We start from the raw sequence: 18234 nt of genomic DNA, 5'->3' as shown, positions 1-18234 counted from the left end.
GAAATAATCATAACTTTCAAATGCAATATTCAAGGATAATTGCACACGTCGTGAGAAAATCACTTACCTTACTACACTATTTCCTTAAGACTATCACGACTATCACGGCTACGTGAATTTATTATATGATGATGTACGTCATCTCCTGGAGTACTTTCGCGTCTTAAATCTCTTAATGACGAAGGGCCTATAACTTCTCGCTTGTTTGTCGCTTCTTTTATAGTAGACAAAGTTTTACTGAGCCATGGCCAACTATTTCGTGCAGCTTGAAGTTCAGAAGCAGTTGCATGTAATTGGTGTGTTAAATCCTATATTATGTTTACTATATATTAGATTATATTTCTATAATAATTTTACACTATTATTTAATTATATATCCTTTGCACATACACACACACACACACACACACACACACACACACATCCTTTAAATTTACCTGATTTCTACATTCTGCTTCCACATGTGCTAATTTTGTCTGTGCCAATTCTAATTCTAATTCTCTTACTCTTTCTTGTACTCTATGCAGCATGGGGTCAATTCGATTTTCTAAAGGATGTGCTATATCTGCTAATATACTAGATGAATCCATTATGCATGTTCTACATTTGTCACACCTTGATACCTTAGACTGTAAAAAATGTTTTATTCTTTATCATGATTTCTACATATACCAAATTCAATAGTATTTGAAAAAAATTGTTTACCCGTAATTCACTTAAAGTTGCTTTTGCAGCATTATAGTCATCTTCCAAACGTTGACAAATCTACAAACAAAAGATTCATCATGATACAGATGCACTTAAACATTTTGCAAAATGATTAAGTACCTGTTTATATTCAGCAATAATAATATTACTTCGACGACTCTCTGCATCGGCTCTTGTTACCTCACGCTGTAGCATTTCTTTAACTTGAGCTAGCTCTGCTTCCAATCTCTGCTTTTCTTCCTCATTTCTTGCAACTGTACCTCTTAATTGTTCCACCTCATTACTGTATTCATCTGCATTTTCTTGAGCCTCTGGATGAAAATAATTTATATGAATATTTATCATGAATGCTTATATTTATGGTTATAATCTATAATACTTTATATAATGTTGATTTTTCTTTTCTTTCTATGTAATGTCTATGATTTGCCTTTTTATATATAATATTTTATGATAATACTCTTTAAACGGAGATTAACGCTTTGTCAACATTATCCATTACATGATATTTATTATAAATAATTTAGAATTTATTTTTAAAAGACTATATTCATTACTGTTATTCAAGTAATTGCAATAAAGCATCTTAACGATGTTCTAATAACATTAATCTACATTATAAGCACATTACTGATTTTTAAGTCCATCAAGGCCCATGCAAAGAATTGTTAGATAAGATAATTTAACGTTACTCATATTTTCTCACTTCTCCCCTTCTATCTCTATATTTCTATATTTTAAATTAATATTATTCAGATAATTATATTTTTTTGAAGGATTTCAATAAAAGTGATATTACTGATATAACTTAAAATAAATTTCGTAAAAAATTCGTTAGTAAAGTGTTTATGCTTTTATATATGCATAATCTTTCATGCAGCTCTTTGTGTAGTAAGTGAAAGCTTTGTTCTATTAATTATAGGATAACTAGGATAAAAAAAGGTAATTGATACAAGTAAACAATATTCTAAAAGGATAATTTATTTTTTCAGTGAGCTATGATAAATAATTTATAAATAAAAAGCAGTACAAATTATTACTGCATCAAAACAGTAAAAAAGATAAGCACAAGGAATATGTAGATACACGCAAAATGTTATATTATAAAATAAACAAATATTCAACATACAAGAAAGATGTTTTTGCCAAAACAAAACTTGCCATGGAACTATGTGCATTAATCAGAAATTTCTATTTATAAATAGAATATGGACAAAATAATTCTAAAATATTTATTAAAGAGCACAACGATATACAATGATAATGGCAAATCATTTTATCTTGCAAAATAATGATAAAAAAGCATTACCACCACCTGTTTTTTTTTTTAGAAATTATATGAAGAGTATACTTTTTATACTTGTCATAATTTGATGTTGAAAGTAAAATTTTTGTCTTCACAAATAGCTACATAAAGAATAAATAAAATAAGTCCAAGTAAAAAAAGCAATTTTGATTTTTTGTTTGTGGGTTTTTATCCCATATAAAAAATACATTATTACGTGACTAGAACCATAATTTTTACTTTGGTACATAACATAAAGCTTGTGCCATATGCGATTACGCGCACCCACATACATACACGTACGGCCAAACTCTCCCGCAAGCACGCACGCACGCACGCACGCACGCACGCACGCACACACACACGCACGCACGCACACACATACATACACACACAACATATGAATAGAATCAGTAGAATTTCGATAACATCGATTATGACACGTTTAAGTGCTATGCGTTACGTGTTATATTTAAAAAATACAGGTATAACATTAAATTTATATTCTAATTCTATGCGTTGTTAAAGATCCTCGATTAATATTTATCATGTGACAAATTAAATCTGACTAGTCTCTTGAAAAATTGTCATCGTTAATTTTAAGTACTACGTTTTAGAAACTACCTGTATATGTAAAACCTTTTCAATAAACGTATTTGTTATACCTTATAAAAAGGACATACACACTGGCAAGTAATATTACTTTGAAGTAACACATAAAACACGTATGTTTGTACGAAAAAAGAATTATAGAAATTTTCGTATATACCTATATACATATTTGATTCGTTCAAACATAAAATATAAAATTACCTTTTAATGTCATGAATTCTGCTTCATATTTCTTCAATTTCTTCAATGTAACGGAACAGGCCAGTTTCATTACATAACGTGATATTTCCTCGTTTCTGCAACGTTTAGGTAAGTGCACTCTAAAGTACTTTAAAATGCTTTCAAAATCCAGTTGTAATAACTCCTTTTTGCATAACTGTAAATAGATTAAAAAAGAAAATCATTGATTTATTCGTTATTTGTAATGATCAGATGATTATTTGATCTAGACGTTTATTATTATTAAGACAACTTACCATTAACAATGCAAGAGCTACTTGGAAGAGAGTGTCGAGTCCTTGTAAGAGGAAAACATCTAAAATGTGGAATACAAGATACAATGGAAATCTAGCTGTAAATAGAGTCAAAAACCATTGTGCTGCAAACATATGTGTTTCAACACCACGATCGCAGAAATGTTTATAAAGTTCGGGAAGTTGATCCTAAAGAGAGAATAGTATTAACAAATTATAATTATAGAAAATATAATCATGTCACGGTCTTTATTATAAAAATGATTTGACTAACCTCTATTAAACGATTCAATTGATAAAATCTCATGTGAAGATTATCAAATCTGTCTTTGTATAAATCTCGTAAACCATAATCGTACATTAATCTTACAAGTACACAAAAGGCTTGTTCTTCGGGCATCTACAAAAGGGCAAATTTTGTCAATTAATGTCAATAAATAAGAAGCATTAAAATGAATCGGGAATATAATGATATATGGATGATGCATACATAAACTGTTTAGGTGGCATCTATTGATTACTTACATGTAACAATAAACTAGCAACTAAAAAACTTAAACCTTGACAATATCCAACTTCTTCGTCATATACTGCATAAGCTTTACTTATTCTGTACAAAGAATCCTGGCCTAAACCACCGGTTTCTTTGAAGAAATCATGTGCTGGAAATGTTCTGTTGATGTCCCTTAATATAACACTTTCACAGCTACTTTCCTGTTAAAATATTTTATATAGGTTACTTATATATATATATATATGTATATATATATATATATATATATATATATATATATATATATATGTGTGACATTATAACAAGGAGAAAGCGAGGATGGAGGAAATTAATCAAATATATTAACCTTAGTAATCAGTGTTCTATACTTGTCCATCATTTCCTGGGAATTGTCACAATTACTTAAACGTTGCCATACCTCACCGCGTAATGCTTCAGGAATTCCTTGTTTCGTCAGTTTTATTAGAAGCTTCGGACGTTGATCATTAATTTGCCAACTGTCCAAAACTTCTCCCCAGCTTGCCAATTCATCTGCAGAACAATCTTTTGATACTTCACCTGTCCCACTTAACATTGGCTCATCTCCATCTGTATATGGATGTAAATGAAAATATATATTATTGTCATTATAGAAATTATATTATATTATAATAAAATCTGGATATTATATTATAATATAATAAAAACCTGAATCTATTTCCTCCTTGGGAGTTAAAGTGTCAATGCTAGTCAAAGAGGGCGATCTGATTAAGGAAGCTAAATTAAGAGCAAGATTTAATCTATTTCTATCTAATTCTCCTGATGTTTCTATACTTTGCACCTCGTAATGAACTTCACTCCCATCGCCAGATATTATCTGCAGTAAAAAAGTCAATCTTATGAAACTTTGTAACGTTAGTAATTCGTGTAATAAGAATATTCTTGTATTTGAAAAGCATTTTACCTCTTTAGAGTTAAGATAAAATTGTTGGACTAAATTTCTCTTATTAAAGTACCAAAATCTCTCATTTTGTGGAAATACTTTAACAGGAGTTTCGATTACGAATCTCACTGGTTCCCTAATACCTCGTATAACTAAATCAACTGCTACTGTCATGAATATTTTGCCCTCTCTAGGTGTTTCTATATTAAGAGTTTCCAAAGCTGGATCAGCTGGATCCCATTGGCCACATATATTGTAACATCGATCCTGGACTATTGGGCCAGTACTGACTTGCTGTAACAGTAATAATTTTTATAAATACATAATGTACATGCGTATGATGATATACACGCACAGATAGAAATAATGGTTTAATTATAATATAATTATTTTATATGAATTTTACATGAATTTAATGACAAATTAATATTGCATACCATTTCAAGTAATCGCATATCACTATGTTTCACATTACGTCCTGGACTAACAAGAACACCAAAACATCTCTCAACTTCAAGAGTAATACCTCCTTCCTTACTGGAAACTTGTTGTATACTCAAACAAACTTGCTTTGCTATATTACTCCGAAATTTGAAACAATTCCTGTCCTTAGGAACAGTACTAAAACCACCTTTACCATCTTCCTCCTTAACTTCCATGGTAACTTCAAAAATAAATACACGAGAATTAATTTTTTCACCGCCCGAGTTATAATTATTAAAGTCACTCCCTGTTAAAGAATTTGTCATTGAACGTGGTATTCTGTGAAAGGCTTTAGAGAAACAAGCTGACACTTGTCCAACCTACGGAAAAACGAATTAATTAATGATGCATATTATATGGGAATCGAAAAGGAGAAAAAAAATTATAGAAGACCTACTGCTTCTGGTATATTACATCGAAAGACATGACATTGATAAATAGCAGATTCCAAGGTATCACCATGAGACCATGTGAAAGCGAAGCATGCGGCACACAGTCCAGAACTTTCTCCACGTGCGTAAAATAAAATTCGTTGTACTTCATAATGGGCAATTGGTTGCTGAGTGGCAGCATCGTATAAACTATAAGAAGAAGATAAAGATGGGATTTAATCAAAAGGATTTAATTAAAGTGTTTCATCCCTAGGACGTTTTATTATATTATAATTAAAAACAAAAAAAAAACAAAAAAAAGAAGAATTTTTCAATTTACCTTTTATCTTTAGCATATTGAATTTTTATATTACTTACACGACAGAACCTTGGGAACTACTCGGTACAGAGACTGAAATTTTAATACCCAGGTTAAGAGATTGTTCGGCATTTAAAATATTCATATTACGTTGTATTTCACATTCTGATTTTGGTGCATTTATTGCTGCAGCTCCCAGATACGTAACACCATTGAAAATTGTGCATTCTTGTTGTACATGCGATAATGTGTTTAATTCTAAAACATACAAACCTTCCTTTTGCAATTTTTAAATTTTCTTTTATAACAAATCCATTGAATATGCTTAGTCGTAGAATAAAAACAAATGCTACCTACCCTCCTCTATGAAATCATCAGGTTTCATTACGTCTTGCTTTTCTGTACCATTTATACAGGAACTAACGTCATAAAATTTGCTGTGTCCTACTTTCTTGGCCTTTTGTTGGACAGGATTTGTTACTTTGTAATCTCTACCCTCCATTTTTGAATCTTCCGTTAATACCTTAAGGGATTTGAACGAGTAAATAAACAATTATTGTCATTGCTCATGATCTTTCTTTCCTTTCATTAATTTCTTCCTTCGTACCTCACGAAGATTATTTTGCAGATCCTCTAAATTTCCGTTATTGGCAATTTTTAACATCGGCGCCTCAAGTAACGTTTGTTGTTGCTTGGTAGTACCCTTGTCACTCACAAATTCATATTCATCGCTGGTTGCCACTGATTCCATAGACTTGACACTCATACTATCCTCCATAACTATATCTGTAATGCACTTGTAATATATATTATATTCACATTGTAAAGGCAGGTGAAAAGAAGCATTGTGCTCGATTGGCTAGAATGAAATGAGATATTGTATGAAAAAGTGAAAAAGAAGAAGAAAAAAGAAAAAAGAAAAAAGAAAAAAAAAAAGGAAAAAAAAAAAAAAACAAAAAGAAAAGAACAAAGCAAAGAAGAACATCTTTACTTATTAGTTTATTAGCCGCACACAATATTGCACTAATATTGCTCTTTTATAAATTCTACAATTAGAACGAAAATATAATATTTTAGGATTAAAAGTACATAAAAAAAAAAAAAAACCTCATGAAATATTATGGTGTTTGCTTCGACATTCATTCGGCATAAGTAAATAAGACGAGAAGACACAGAGTATTTCTATCACAGTCACATAGAGAATTAATATATGGGATGTTAATACGATGGAAAATACATAATTAATATCTCTATGCGAATCCAAGGAAAGGAAAATTGTATAATAAAGGAGGATCGCGTGTACGAAGTTCGGTACGTCATAATGACACGAATTTGGAACTAACTCAAATCTGCGATATTTCCCTTTTTCGCAAAGCCCTTCGAATCATCTGATTCGCATAGTTTACACAGGCCCTTCCGTATTTTCCTATTATCCCCCTGAAATATATTTCAAGTTCCTCTCGCCTTTTGTGCCTCCCGCTAGAAATCTTGATTATTATCTTTTGTGTGTGTGTGACAGAACGAAAACTTGCGGGTATACCGGCGCTAACGATCGTTTTAACGATCATTAAAGTAGTCACCGAGTAGATGTAAAATATTTCGATTTTTCGCGCGACCCCGTTTTTCTCCACTCTAATAAATCAGACACGGCAATATTACATGAGTTTTCAGAATCAAAACTATTGTACTTGACAGAAACGACAACCACGGTGTCCGCCATTCGAGCAATGCGATTCCGGAAGTCTACCTTGCGAAAGATTCGTCGGTTAACGCGGAAGAATTTTGAATTTCTCATCGTACTAATACGATTATAGATTACTACATATTAGTTTCGTTTCAACACGAATTCGATTAATAACCTTTTCGCCTTATTGTTCCTTTTTTTTTTTCTCTCTAACAGTGGAACCTGGACATATTAAATTGTCAAAGGTAATAAGTTTCTTTTAGTAAAAAACAAAAAGATATGCATTCATATTACTAGTGTTAAATATTAAATGGATGAACAACTACTGGAGAATATCGATGTAATTAATAGGATTAATAAAAGCAACAATATGAGGTATTTCTGAGTTGCAAGGCAAAACCATCCGCCGGCAAAGCTTTCTCCAAGTAACAATACGGTGAGCTCTAGATCGAATCGAACGACCAATCAACTGACAGAGCTACGCTTCCACAAACCCTTTCGTGACAGCCAATCGAATTCCGGAAGAGCTAGCCTAACTTTTTAATCGTCCATTAATGTGTGTGTGTGTGTATATATATATATATATACATACATATATATATCGTATATTTTAACAAACGGACGATGCACCAGCTAAAAGTAATCCTGTAGAAACTTTCTTCCAGACGATACACAAGAATTGAATATTAATGCAATTCCTCATAGTAGAGGCATTTTTGTATTGGTGCATCATTCTACGGCAGGATGCTCATTGGACAAGAATAAATATAGGCTTGAGAACGCCTTCTTCTTACGAATTGTAATGTTGGCTATCCTGAAATAAGCCTAACAATATATAAATGATCGTCTCTTTATCAAGATGAAATGATTAGACGATTACGTTTAGTTTTGAGATAGTGAATATACGCTTGCATCGTTCTCAGTCGTCCTCGATACTTTTCTACCATACTCGATACCAACAATGTTCAGCTTAATCATTTATATTTTATTAATTGTATTCTCTACTTTTATTTTCTAATTTATTTATTATACATTTCGAATTTAATTAATTATATCGAGATACTTTGTTCAATACTTTTTCCTTTCTACGGAATTTTAATTAATAACTGTTCATTAATATTAGCCTTCATATATTGTATTTCAGGTTATATCGAATTTTCATCATACATTCAAATATAGGCGCGAAGTTTATCCTGGATTACGCATGCGCGGCGTGACGCCATACAACCTCGACATACCTTTGTATCGTCCTCCTTGGTTTGAATGATTTTAGATTTTTTTTAACTTACAACCTCTTAATATATACCAATTGATAATTAAACATGCGACCTTTAAGAGGCCACGAATTTAGACATTGTCGCGTTTAACAGATATTCTGGAGAATGAAATCGAATTGCAGAAAAGAGTTCCAGTTGAGAAAAAAATCACGTAGATCTGAAAATAATGTATGTATTACAGGTTTTATTATTGTTTTATGCAAACAATATCGAAGATACTAGGAAAAGAATTAAAGCAAAACGTTGCTATACGCTTGCCTTGAGTTTCGCGCTTGCATTACAATCTGCAAAGCATCGTATAGCACTTGGACTTGGAATAATTTTCTTTCAGCATGCGTCCAATCGTTTAATGTCAACAAGATTCGAAGGACTATGCGAGTTATCACTATGTCAGTCTCTCCTTTCGTACTCAGAAGGCTAAACATCGAAATAGAATTTATCCCTACCACTAGATTTAATCATCTAACAGATAAAACAATTTTGTAATTGTTTAAATAATCTACAGTGCGCTAGCATTACGATCAGGTAATAGTTAAACAACATTACATTTCGTGGTAGCACTTAAGACGACTTAGATAGAATAGTTTCCTTTTTCAACCTTCGTCGTTCGATAATGTCAACAAGAAGGACCATTGGAAGGACGATACGAGATATCACGTCAGTGATATTTACTTAATTTTTAATTTTATTTAAAAATTTTTATATTGAAATTGGCCCTGTGTAATATAAACATGAACGGTCTTTTTATTAACTCTAACGATTACGAAGTTAGTTTTATTTTGTACTTTGACGAATGCACATCACCATATCTTTTTCTTAACGTGAAAACTTGTAAATTAATACTTGTAAATTAATAGTACATTTATTTAAACATTAAAAATTCGGAATCGCGAGCAGGACTTAAAATAATTTTAGTGTAAACTTCTATTACTTTAAAATTTTAATTTCGGAGTAATTGCCTCGTGTAATATAAACATAAACGCACTTTTTCACGACTTTGACAGTTCGCAAGTTAGTTTTCCCTTGCCCTCCGACCTGTGCACATCGCGATTCACTTTTCTAAACAATAAAGCTTATAAATTAATATTTTCGGTGATTTCATAATTATTTAAACGATTTTTATTGCACGCGGGATAGAATAGAGTAATATTTAAACAACAGTACATTTATTTAAACATTAAAAATTCGGAAACGCAAGCAGGACTTAAAATAATTTTACTGTAAACTTCTATTACTTAAAAATTTTAATTTCGGAGTAGTTGCCTCGTGTAATATAAACATAAACGCACTTTTTCACGACTTTGACAGTTCGCAAAGTTAGTTTTCCCTTGCCCTCCGACCTGTGCACATCGCGATTCACTTTTCTAAACAATAAAGCTTATAAATTAATATTTTCGGTGATTTCATAATTATTTAAACGATTTTTATTGCACGCGGGATAGAATAGAGTAATATTTAAACAACAGTACATTTATTTAAACATTAAAAATTCGGAATCGCGAGCAGGACTTAAAATAATTTTAGTGTAAACTTCTATTACTTAAAAATTTTAATTTCGGAGTAATTGCCTCGTGTGATATAAACATAAACGCACTTTTTCACGACTTTGACAGTTCGCAAGTTAGTTTTCTCTTGCCCTCCGACCTGTGCACATCGCGATTCACTTTTCTAAACAATAAAGCTTATAAATTAATATTTTCGGTGATTTCATAATTATTTAAACGATTTTTATTGCACGCGGGATAGAATAGAGTAATATTTAAACAACAGTACATTTATTTAAACATTAAAAATTCGGAAACGCAAGCAGGACTTAAAATAATTTTACTGTAAACTTCTATTACTTTAAAATTTTAATTTCGGAGTAATTGCCTCGTGTGATATAAACATAAACGCACTTTTTCACGACTTTGACAGTTCGCAAGTTAGTTTTCCCTTGCCCTCCGACCTGTGCACATCGCGATTCACTTTTCTAAACAATAAAGCTTATAAATTAATATTTTCGGTGATTTCATAATTATTTAAACGATTTTTATTGCACGCGGGATAGAATAGAGTAATATTTAAACAACAGTACATTTATTTAAACATTAAAAATTCGGAAACGCAAGCAGGACTTAAAATAATTTTACTGTAAACTTCTATTACTTTAAAATTTTAATTTCGGAGTAATTGCCTCGTGTGATATAAACATAAACGCACTTTTTCACGACTTTGACAGTTCGCAAGTTAGTTTTCCCTTGCCCTCCGACCTGTGCACATCGCGATTCACTTTTCTAAACAATAAAGCTTATAAATTAATATTTTCGGTGATTTCATAATTATTTAAACGATTTTTATTGCACGCGGGATAGAATAGAGTAATATTTAAACAACAGTACAATTATTTAAACATTAAAAATTCGGAATCGCGAGCAGGACTTAAAATAATTTTAGTGTAAACTTCTATTACTTTAAAATTTTAATTTCGGAGTAATTGCCTCGTGTGATATAAACATAAACGCACTTTTTCACGACTTTGACAGTTCGCAAGTTAGTTTTCTCTTGCCCTCCGACCTGTGCACATCGCGATTCACTTTTCTAAACAATAAAGCTTATAAATTAATATTTTCGGTAATTTTGTAATTATTAAAATGATTTTTATTGCACGCAGGATAGAATATAGTAATATTTAAACAATAGTACATTTATTTAAACATTAAAAATTCTAAATCGCGATTACCGAATCATTTCTCTTTTTTCTTTTGACGAATAAACTTCTCAAGTTTCTCAGGATATCTTCGCTGCAAGTATCAAGGAATATTAAGGTAAATATATTTTTATATCTTACGTTTCTTCTATAATTTATACAATTTCTTGTTATAACGGTGATATTAATAATGTTGTTTTTTTTTTGTTATTTCAGAACGTCATTGCAATCGCTTGGGAACCAATGTTGTAATCGAATATTTGTATCTCTTAAATATGAATATCCCAAAGTAGAAGCAGTGTTCGTTCGTTCGCGTTTCGCGATTTAAAAAGCAAAAGTTTTTGCAACGTCTGCGTGCAATGCAGTCGTTAGAGTCAGTGTTTGTTCGCAAACTTTATTAATTTTTTAACAGTCGCGTAGCTTGTATTTATGAAAGACAGTAGAGTTTCGCGAAGTAAATTCAGTGATCGTTCGTTAAAAAATAACTATCGCGATATAGAGTCAGTGCATCATTGAAGAGATTCTTGATCAACTTCGGTGTCGACCTACCTAATTTTCAACCACATACGAACCGTCCACTCTCAATTTCGATCTGAACGAGTATTTTGGAGTCATCGCAGAACTTCTTAAGTAGTAAGTGAATTTTTAAGTCCCTCCAATCACTCAATCATGTCGAGGACGAAAGGTCCGAATCGGCACGGGTGATTGGTTGTAATTAATTAGTAGAAGAGCATTGAGTGACCACGAATAAATTTCTTCGGAGATTTACTCGTGAATGGTTTCTTATTTTTTCATTTATTTATTAGATCAGGATAGGGTCTTCTTGCTCAAACGCGTTTATAATTATTTGAGATTTTGAATATTTTAATACATTTTTAAATATTTTACTCGCGCGGAAATAAATAAAGAATCGATATTCATAAGTTCTAATAAGGAACGAGTAAGAAGACACTCGCGATGGATAGTCTCTGGATTACAAACGAAACTGTGGATGATTTTATTACAATAATTAAAATATTCGTTTGTAAGAAGGAACGTCCAAGGGTTTACTTTATATTTTTAAATAATTATTAATTAAATATTTAATCAATTTAAATTGATACAAAAAAAGTTTCGATAGAGTCATTGGTTTTGAAAGAGAAAAATCGAGTAGAATGATTGCTAAAAAGCAAAGAGACGTAGCCCGTAAGCCTAGATGATAAATTAATTATTTTTAGCTCAGGATTTTCAGCAATTAATATACTATTACCTAATTTCTAATTTTTTTTATAATTAATATCTAATTTCTCCCACGCAGCGAAAAAGTATCTTTCGAAAGGATAATAATAAGTTTTCAGATTCGTTTGGGTTGTATTAGGGTTTTCTTTCATATCTTAGAATTTGGAATCAAATTTTGTCGTTACAGTTTTAGAGTGATAATCGATTAGATTGAGGCACGAAGCAAAGAAGAGGCTATATGCCGAAGACAACATGTGGCTCAAGAGGACAACTATTAGGCTATTGAGTTATTTTCGAAGGTTCACTAGGAACTTTCGAGAATGGCTCTTAGTTTTGCTATGTTAGTATTTTAATTTTACCATGTTGTCACTCAAAATGCTCTTATGGTGATGGGTGTAGGGGTGTAAATTTAAAAAACTGAGACGAAGTAACTTTCCGTAAATAATATTCCCACATTGCCACGCGTACGCGAATAGGATTATTTCATATTTTATGCCTTTTTAATATTAAACTTTTTTTTAAAACTTAATTGAATTTATGATTCTAGTTTAATAAAATCAAATTTTACGTTAAAGTCGATTGATAAATTTAGCACATTTTTTCTTTTCTAAAGTTCAATACAATTCATAATTTTATTTTAATAAAATCGAGTTCTATATTAAAATCACATATCTATGAAATGTAAAAGTAATATAATATTTTTTTAGATCAGTATTCAGAATTTTTCATTCTTTTTTAATTAATATTCTTTTTTTCTTTAATTAAATTAAAGAAAAATTTTAAGTTTAATTAAATTAAATTCCGAAGTTTATCGTTCGTATTATTAATATACATATATACTAATTCTTTTTTCTTTCCTTATTTCTTTTCAGCTAGGTCCGAGTCGTGGGATCGCAAACACGTGAAGGAATGATTAACTAATATTCAAACAATAGGATATTCTTAGCAACGTTATAGAGATCATGTACATATATTATCATATATTATCGATTAATAAATATAATATTTCTTTCAGAGAGAATAATATTTATTTATATCTATGTACGGAATATTTCATTTCTTTTTAATTAATCTTTTATTTTTCTTAACTTTAATCAAATTAAATTCAGCATTTTGTCGTCCGTATAATTACTGTCATTTCTATTTTTTCTTATTTACTGTCATTAATTATCTTCTATATATATCTCGGGTGGGACCCATGGGATGGGGACATGGGTGTGGGCCTCTGTGCGGGTTGCTTTCTCAGGATCTTATAGAGCTGCTTCTCTTTTCTTCTCTTTTTGGGGCTCTCTTTTCTATTTCATATTTTTCATTCTTATTTACTATTATTAATTATGATTTATTAGTCTCGGGTGGGACCCATGGGATGGGGACATGGGTGTGGGCCTCTGTGCGGGTTGCTGTTTTAGCATCGTGTGGAGCTACTTCTATTTTCTTATCTTTCTGCAGCTTTCTTTTCTATCTAATATTTTTCTTATTTAATTATGTTTTTAATTATGTTTTTAATTATGTTATTAATATGTTATTTCTTTTCATTATGTCTTTTCAGATTTTTATTATGTTATTTCTTTTTAATTATGTTTTTATGGTTTTAATTATCTTTTTAATATATTCTTATTAATTATGATTTACAGGTTTTAGGTAGGAACCATTAGATAAAGCGGACTGTTGTTTCAGCAGCATGCAGAGCTACTTATATTTTCTTATCTTTCAGCAGCTCTCTTTTATTACTCATAGTTTTCTTCTTTAATTATGTTTTTAATTATGTTTTTTATTATCTTATTAATATGTTATTTCTTTTTATTATGTCTTTTCAGAATTTAATTATGTTATTTCCTTTTAATTATATTTTTTTAATATTTTTTTATGCTATTACTTTTTAATTATGTTTTTATGTTTTTAGGTTTGTTATTAATATATTCTAATTAATTTTAATTTTTAAGCATTAAGTAGGGGATGAAGCGGACTGTTGTTTCAGCAGCGCGCAGAGCTACTTCTATTTTCTTATTTTTCAGAAGCTCTCTTTTATTATTCATATTTTTCTTCTTTAATTATGTTTTTAATTATGTTATTAATATATTCTTATTAATTATGATTTTTAAGCCTTAGGTGGTACCTATGTGATGATAGGCGCTGCTGTTTCAGCATCGTGCAGAGCTGCTTCTATTTTCTCATCTTTCTACAGGTTTCTTATCTATTTATATATATTTATTTTCTATTATATTTCTATTCTATTTATAATCTATATATATTATGTTTTATTTTATATATTTTTTTCCTTTCTTATTTTCTCCTTAACTTCTTTTCTTTCAGGATAGATCATCAAGGTATAGGTTCATCTCTGGTCGAATGCGTCATCGCCTGGCACGATTCATCATCGATTTTTACGCGGTTACGGGCAGGATAGGAAGAACACTGGCGTGCGTGCCGGCGTGCACAAGCGTGGGTGTTCTCGGGCGCGATTAAACATCGTTTGACTGCTCGTATCGAAAACGCGAATTTAGAGTAGATTCATCCTTTTTCTAACACTCACGTGAATGAACGCGGGCGCGATTTAAAAGTCCTACCGGGGACTTCGTTTAAATTTTTGCTCGAATATTCGATTAGATTACCTCGCGAACGCGTTTTTTTAGAGTAGAGTCACCGTTTTCCGAGCACTTGCGTGGGTGTCCGGGCGCGATTAAAAGTCCTACCATGGACTTCGTTTAGTGTTGAAATTCGGGGTGCGCGAACGGTTTACCTTGTAGTGCTGTACATAGCTGGCTGATGTTATGACAATCCTAATGTTTGGTAGCGGGGCGGAAATCCCGACAAATATCATGGAAAGTCTAAATACCGGTTAGCATATGTCACTTTGGATTTCAACTTAGAGTCATCGTTATTCTAACACCCGCGTGGGTGTTCGCGTGCGCGATTAAAAGTCCTACCGGGGACTTCGTTTTGTTTGCTCGAATATTCGATTAGTTTATTTAGAGTAGAGTCACCGATTTTCGAACACTTGCGTGGGTGTCCGGGCGCGATTAAAAGTCCTATCATGGACTTCGTTTTAGTGTTGAAATTCGGCATGCGCTTCGGATTTCAACTTAGAGTCACCGTTATTCTAACACTCACGTAAGAGTTCGCTTGCGCGATTGAAAGTCCTACCGGGGACTTCGTTTTATTTCTTCGACATATCGATTAGATTACTTCGCGAATTTGAATAGAACAGTAGAATCTACGTAATTATAATACACGTGAGTGTCGCGAACGCGATTAATGCGCTTTGATTGTTCGAAATTCGGATGCACGAATTCAGATGTGCTTAATAATCCCTTATGCCTGAGGCGGAGGGTGTCGAACGGTTAAGCTTTCTGTAAGCGGAGTCCCTGTAGCTAAGGCTAGATACTTCCTGTTAGCTTTGTCCCATGCCCAAGATATCCGAAGCGGAAGGCATAAGGGTCGGTATCGCGGAGCGCGAATTTTAGAGTAAAGTAGAGTCACCGTTAGCTCGTGGGTCTCCACATGCAGCAACCTCCACGTGGTGAGACCTGGATCGTTAATACTTGCAAAGTTTAATTGTAAATTTTTAAATGCAAGTATTAACGAACGAATAGCTGCATATTGAATTACTTTTCCAATATCTATTCAAACTAATTCCAACTAAATATTAACATATTTTCATTTTAAATAGTTTATAATACTTCAAAAGAAGAAATATAGCAGAAATCTATTGAACAATAATTTCTCAGAGAAACGAAAAGGAAATTTCTCTATCACAATTTTATATCCGTTGCCATTTCTATTCTTTCTTATTTATTATCAATAATTATTCTTTATAAATCTCGGGTGGGACCCATGGGAGGGGCCTGTGGGTGAGGGCTTCTGTGCGGGCTGCTGTCTCAGCATCATATAGAACTGTTTCTCTTGTCTTATCTTTTTGGGGCTCTCTATTCTTCTCTTTTTGGGGCTCTCGTTTCTATCTCAAATTTTTCTTTTTAAATTATGTTTTCAATTATGTTATTATTATGTTATTTCCTTTTTAATATGTATTCTTAATATTTATCTATGTTGTTTCTTTCTAATCCTGTATTTAATTATGTGTTTAATTATGTGTTTATGTTTTTAATTATGTTTATTTTCTGTTTATATTATATATATATGGTTTTCTGTTTTATATATTCTTTTGTTCTTTTATTTCCTTTTTATCTTTTTCTTTTACAGGATAGGTCATCGAGGGATAGATTCATCTGTGGACAGATGCATCGTCGCCTGGCTGGATTTATCCTCGATTTTTACGCGTGAATACGGGAAGGATAGGAAGAACACTGGCGCGCGTGTCGGCGGGCACAGGCGTTGGTGTTCTCGGGCGCGATTAAACTTCGTTTGATTGTTCGAATCGAAAACGCGAATTGTAGAGTAGAGTCATCGTTTTTCTAACACTCGCGTGGGTGTTCGGGCGCGATTAAAGGTCCTACCGTGGACTTCGTTTGATTTTTTCCAAATTTCGATGGGGGTACTTCGCGAATTTCGGCCTAACAGTAGAATCTACGTAATTACAACACACACGTGAGTGTCGCGACGCGATTAGTATTTCTAAGGAGTGCGCTTTGTTTGTTCGAAATTCGGAAAGCACAAATTCAGATGTGCTTAATTATCCGTTATATCTGAAGTGGACGGTGCAAATGGTGGAGCTATCTGTAAGAGGTGTGTAGTAGCAAAGCTACGCATACCCTGTTAGTTAAGAAGCCAGTGCATTGAAGCGGAAAGGTATAGCGGATCGGTATCGCGGAACGCGAATTTTAGAGTAGAGTCACCGACAGTCCGTGGGTCTCCACATGCAGCAACTTCCACGTAGTGAGACCTGGGTCGTTAATACTTGCAAAGTTTAATTGTAAACTTTTAAATGCAAGTATTACCGAGCGAATGGCTGCATATTGTATTACTTTTCCAATATCTTTTCAAATTTATTCCAACTAAACATTAATATATTTCCATCTTATATAGCTAATAATTCTTCGAAAGAAGAAATATAACAGAATTTATTGTACAATAATTTCTTACAGAACGATAAGGAAATTTATCTATCACAATTTTATATCCGTTGTCATTTCTATTTATTCTCATTTCATCTCATTAATTAACCTTTATATATCTCGGGTGGGACCCACAGGAGGGGCCTGTGGGTGAGGGCTTCTGTGCGGGCTGCTGTCTCAGCATCATATAGAACTGTTTCTCTTGTCTTATCTTTTTGGGGCTCTCTATTCCTCTCTTTCTGGGGCTCTCTATTCCTCTCTTTCTGAGGCTCTCGTTTCTATCTCAAATTTTTCTTTTTAAATTATGTTTTCAATTATGTTATTATTATGTTATTTCCTTTTTAATATGTATTCTTAATATTTATCTATGTTGTTTCTTTCTAATCCTGTATTTAATTATGTGTTTAATTATGTGTTTATGTTTTTAATTATGTTTATTTTCTGTTTATATTATATATATATGGTTTTCTGTTTTATATATTCTTTTGTTCTTTTATTTCCTCTTTATCTTTTTCTTTTACAGGATAGGTCATCGAGGGATAGATTCATCTGTGGACAGATGCATCGTCGCCTGGCTGGATTTATCCTCGATTTTTACGCGTGAATACGGGAAGGATAGGAAGAACACTGGCGCGCGTGTCGGCGGGCACAGGCGTTGGTGTTCTCG

At 32.2% G+C, this 18234-nt stretch overlaps 1 protein-coding gene across 8 annotated transcripts in view; it reads right to left on the bottom strand.

Annotated features, from left to right (window-relative positions):
• The window catches only part of LOC118446719 (rab GTPase-activating protein 1-like), an 11361-nt gene extending 3939 nt beyond the window's left edge, over positions 1-7422 (bottom strand). For 3 of the 8 annotated variants that reach the window (XM_035877701.2, XM_085664108.1, XM_035877700.2), the window contains exons 1-17: positions 7031-7417; positions 6295-6473; positions 6045-6210; positions 5747-5960; positions 5395-5578; positions 4952-5317; positions 4536-4808; positions 4280-4448; positions 3939-4180; positions 3604-3792; positions 3353-3478; positions 3082-3267; positions 2807-2981; positions 829-1019; positions 706-765; positions 438-629; positions 68-308 (exon numbers count right to left, since the gene is read on the bottom strand). In XM_035877701.2, the coding sequence (XP_035733594.1) occupies positions 72-308; positions 438-629; positions 706-765; positions 829-1019; positions 2807-2981; positions 3082-3267; positions 3353-3478; positions 3604-3792; positions 3939-4180; positions 4280-4448; positions 4536-4808; positions 4952-5317; positions 5395-5578; positions 5747-5960; positions 6045-6210; positions 6295-6465 (3141 nt within the window). In that variant the 5' untranslated portion in view covers positions 6466-6473; positions 7031-7417 and the 3' untranslated portion in view covers positions 68-71. Of the gene's footprint in view, positions 309-437; positions 630-705; positions 766-828; positions 1020-2806; positions 2982-3081; positions 3268-3352; positions 3479-3603; positions 3793-3938; positions 4181-4279; positions 4449-4535; positions 4809-4951; positions 5318-5394; positions 5579-5746; positions 5961-6044; positions 6211-6294; positions 6474-6794 lie in introns of all 8 variants that reach the window. The other 5 variants (XM_085664109.1, XM_085664110.1, XM_035877699.2 and 2 more) reach the window with 5 other exon arrangements.
• Positions 7423-18234: the final 10812 nt, after the last annotated feature.

Source organism: Vespa mandarinia, chromosome 25 (assembly GCF_050613455.1).
Source record: "Vespa mandarinia isolate Hongniang chromosome 25, ASM5061345v1, whole genome shotgun sequence".
NCBI lineage: Eukaryota > Metazoa > Arthropoda > Insecta > Hymenoptera > Vespidae > Vespa > Vespa mandarinia.
Note: the sequence above shows the minus strand (reverse complement) of the source record. Positions and strands in the feature narration are given on the sequence as shown.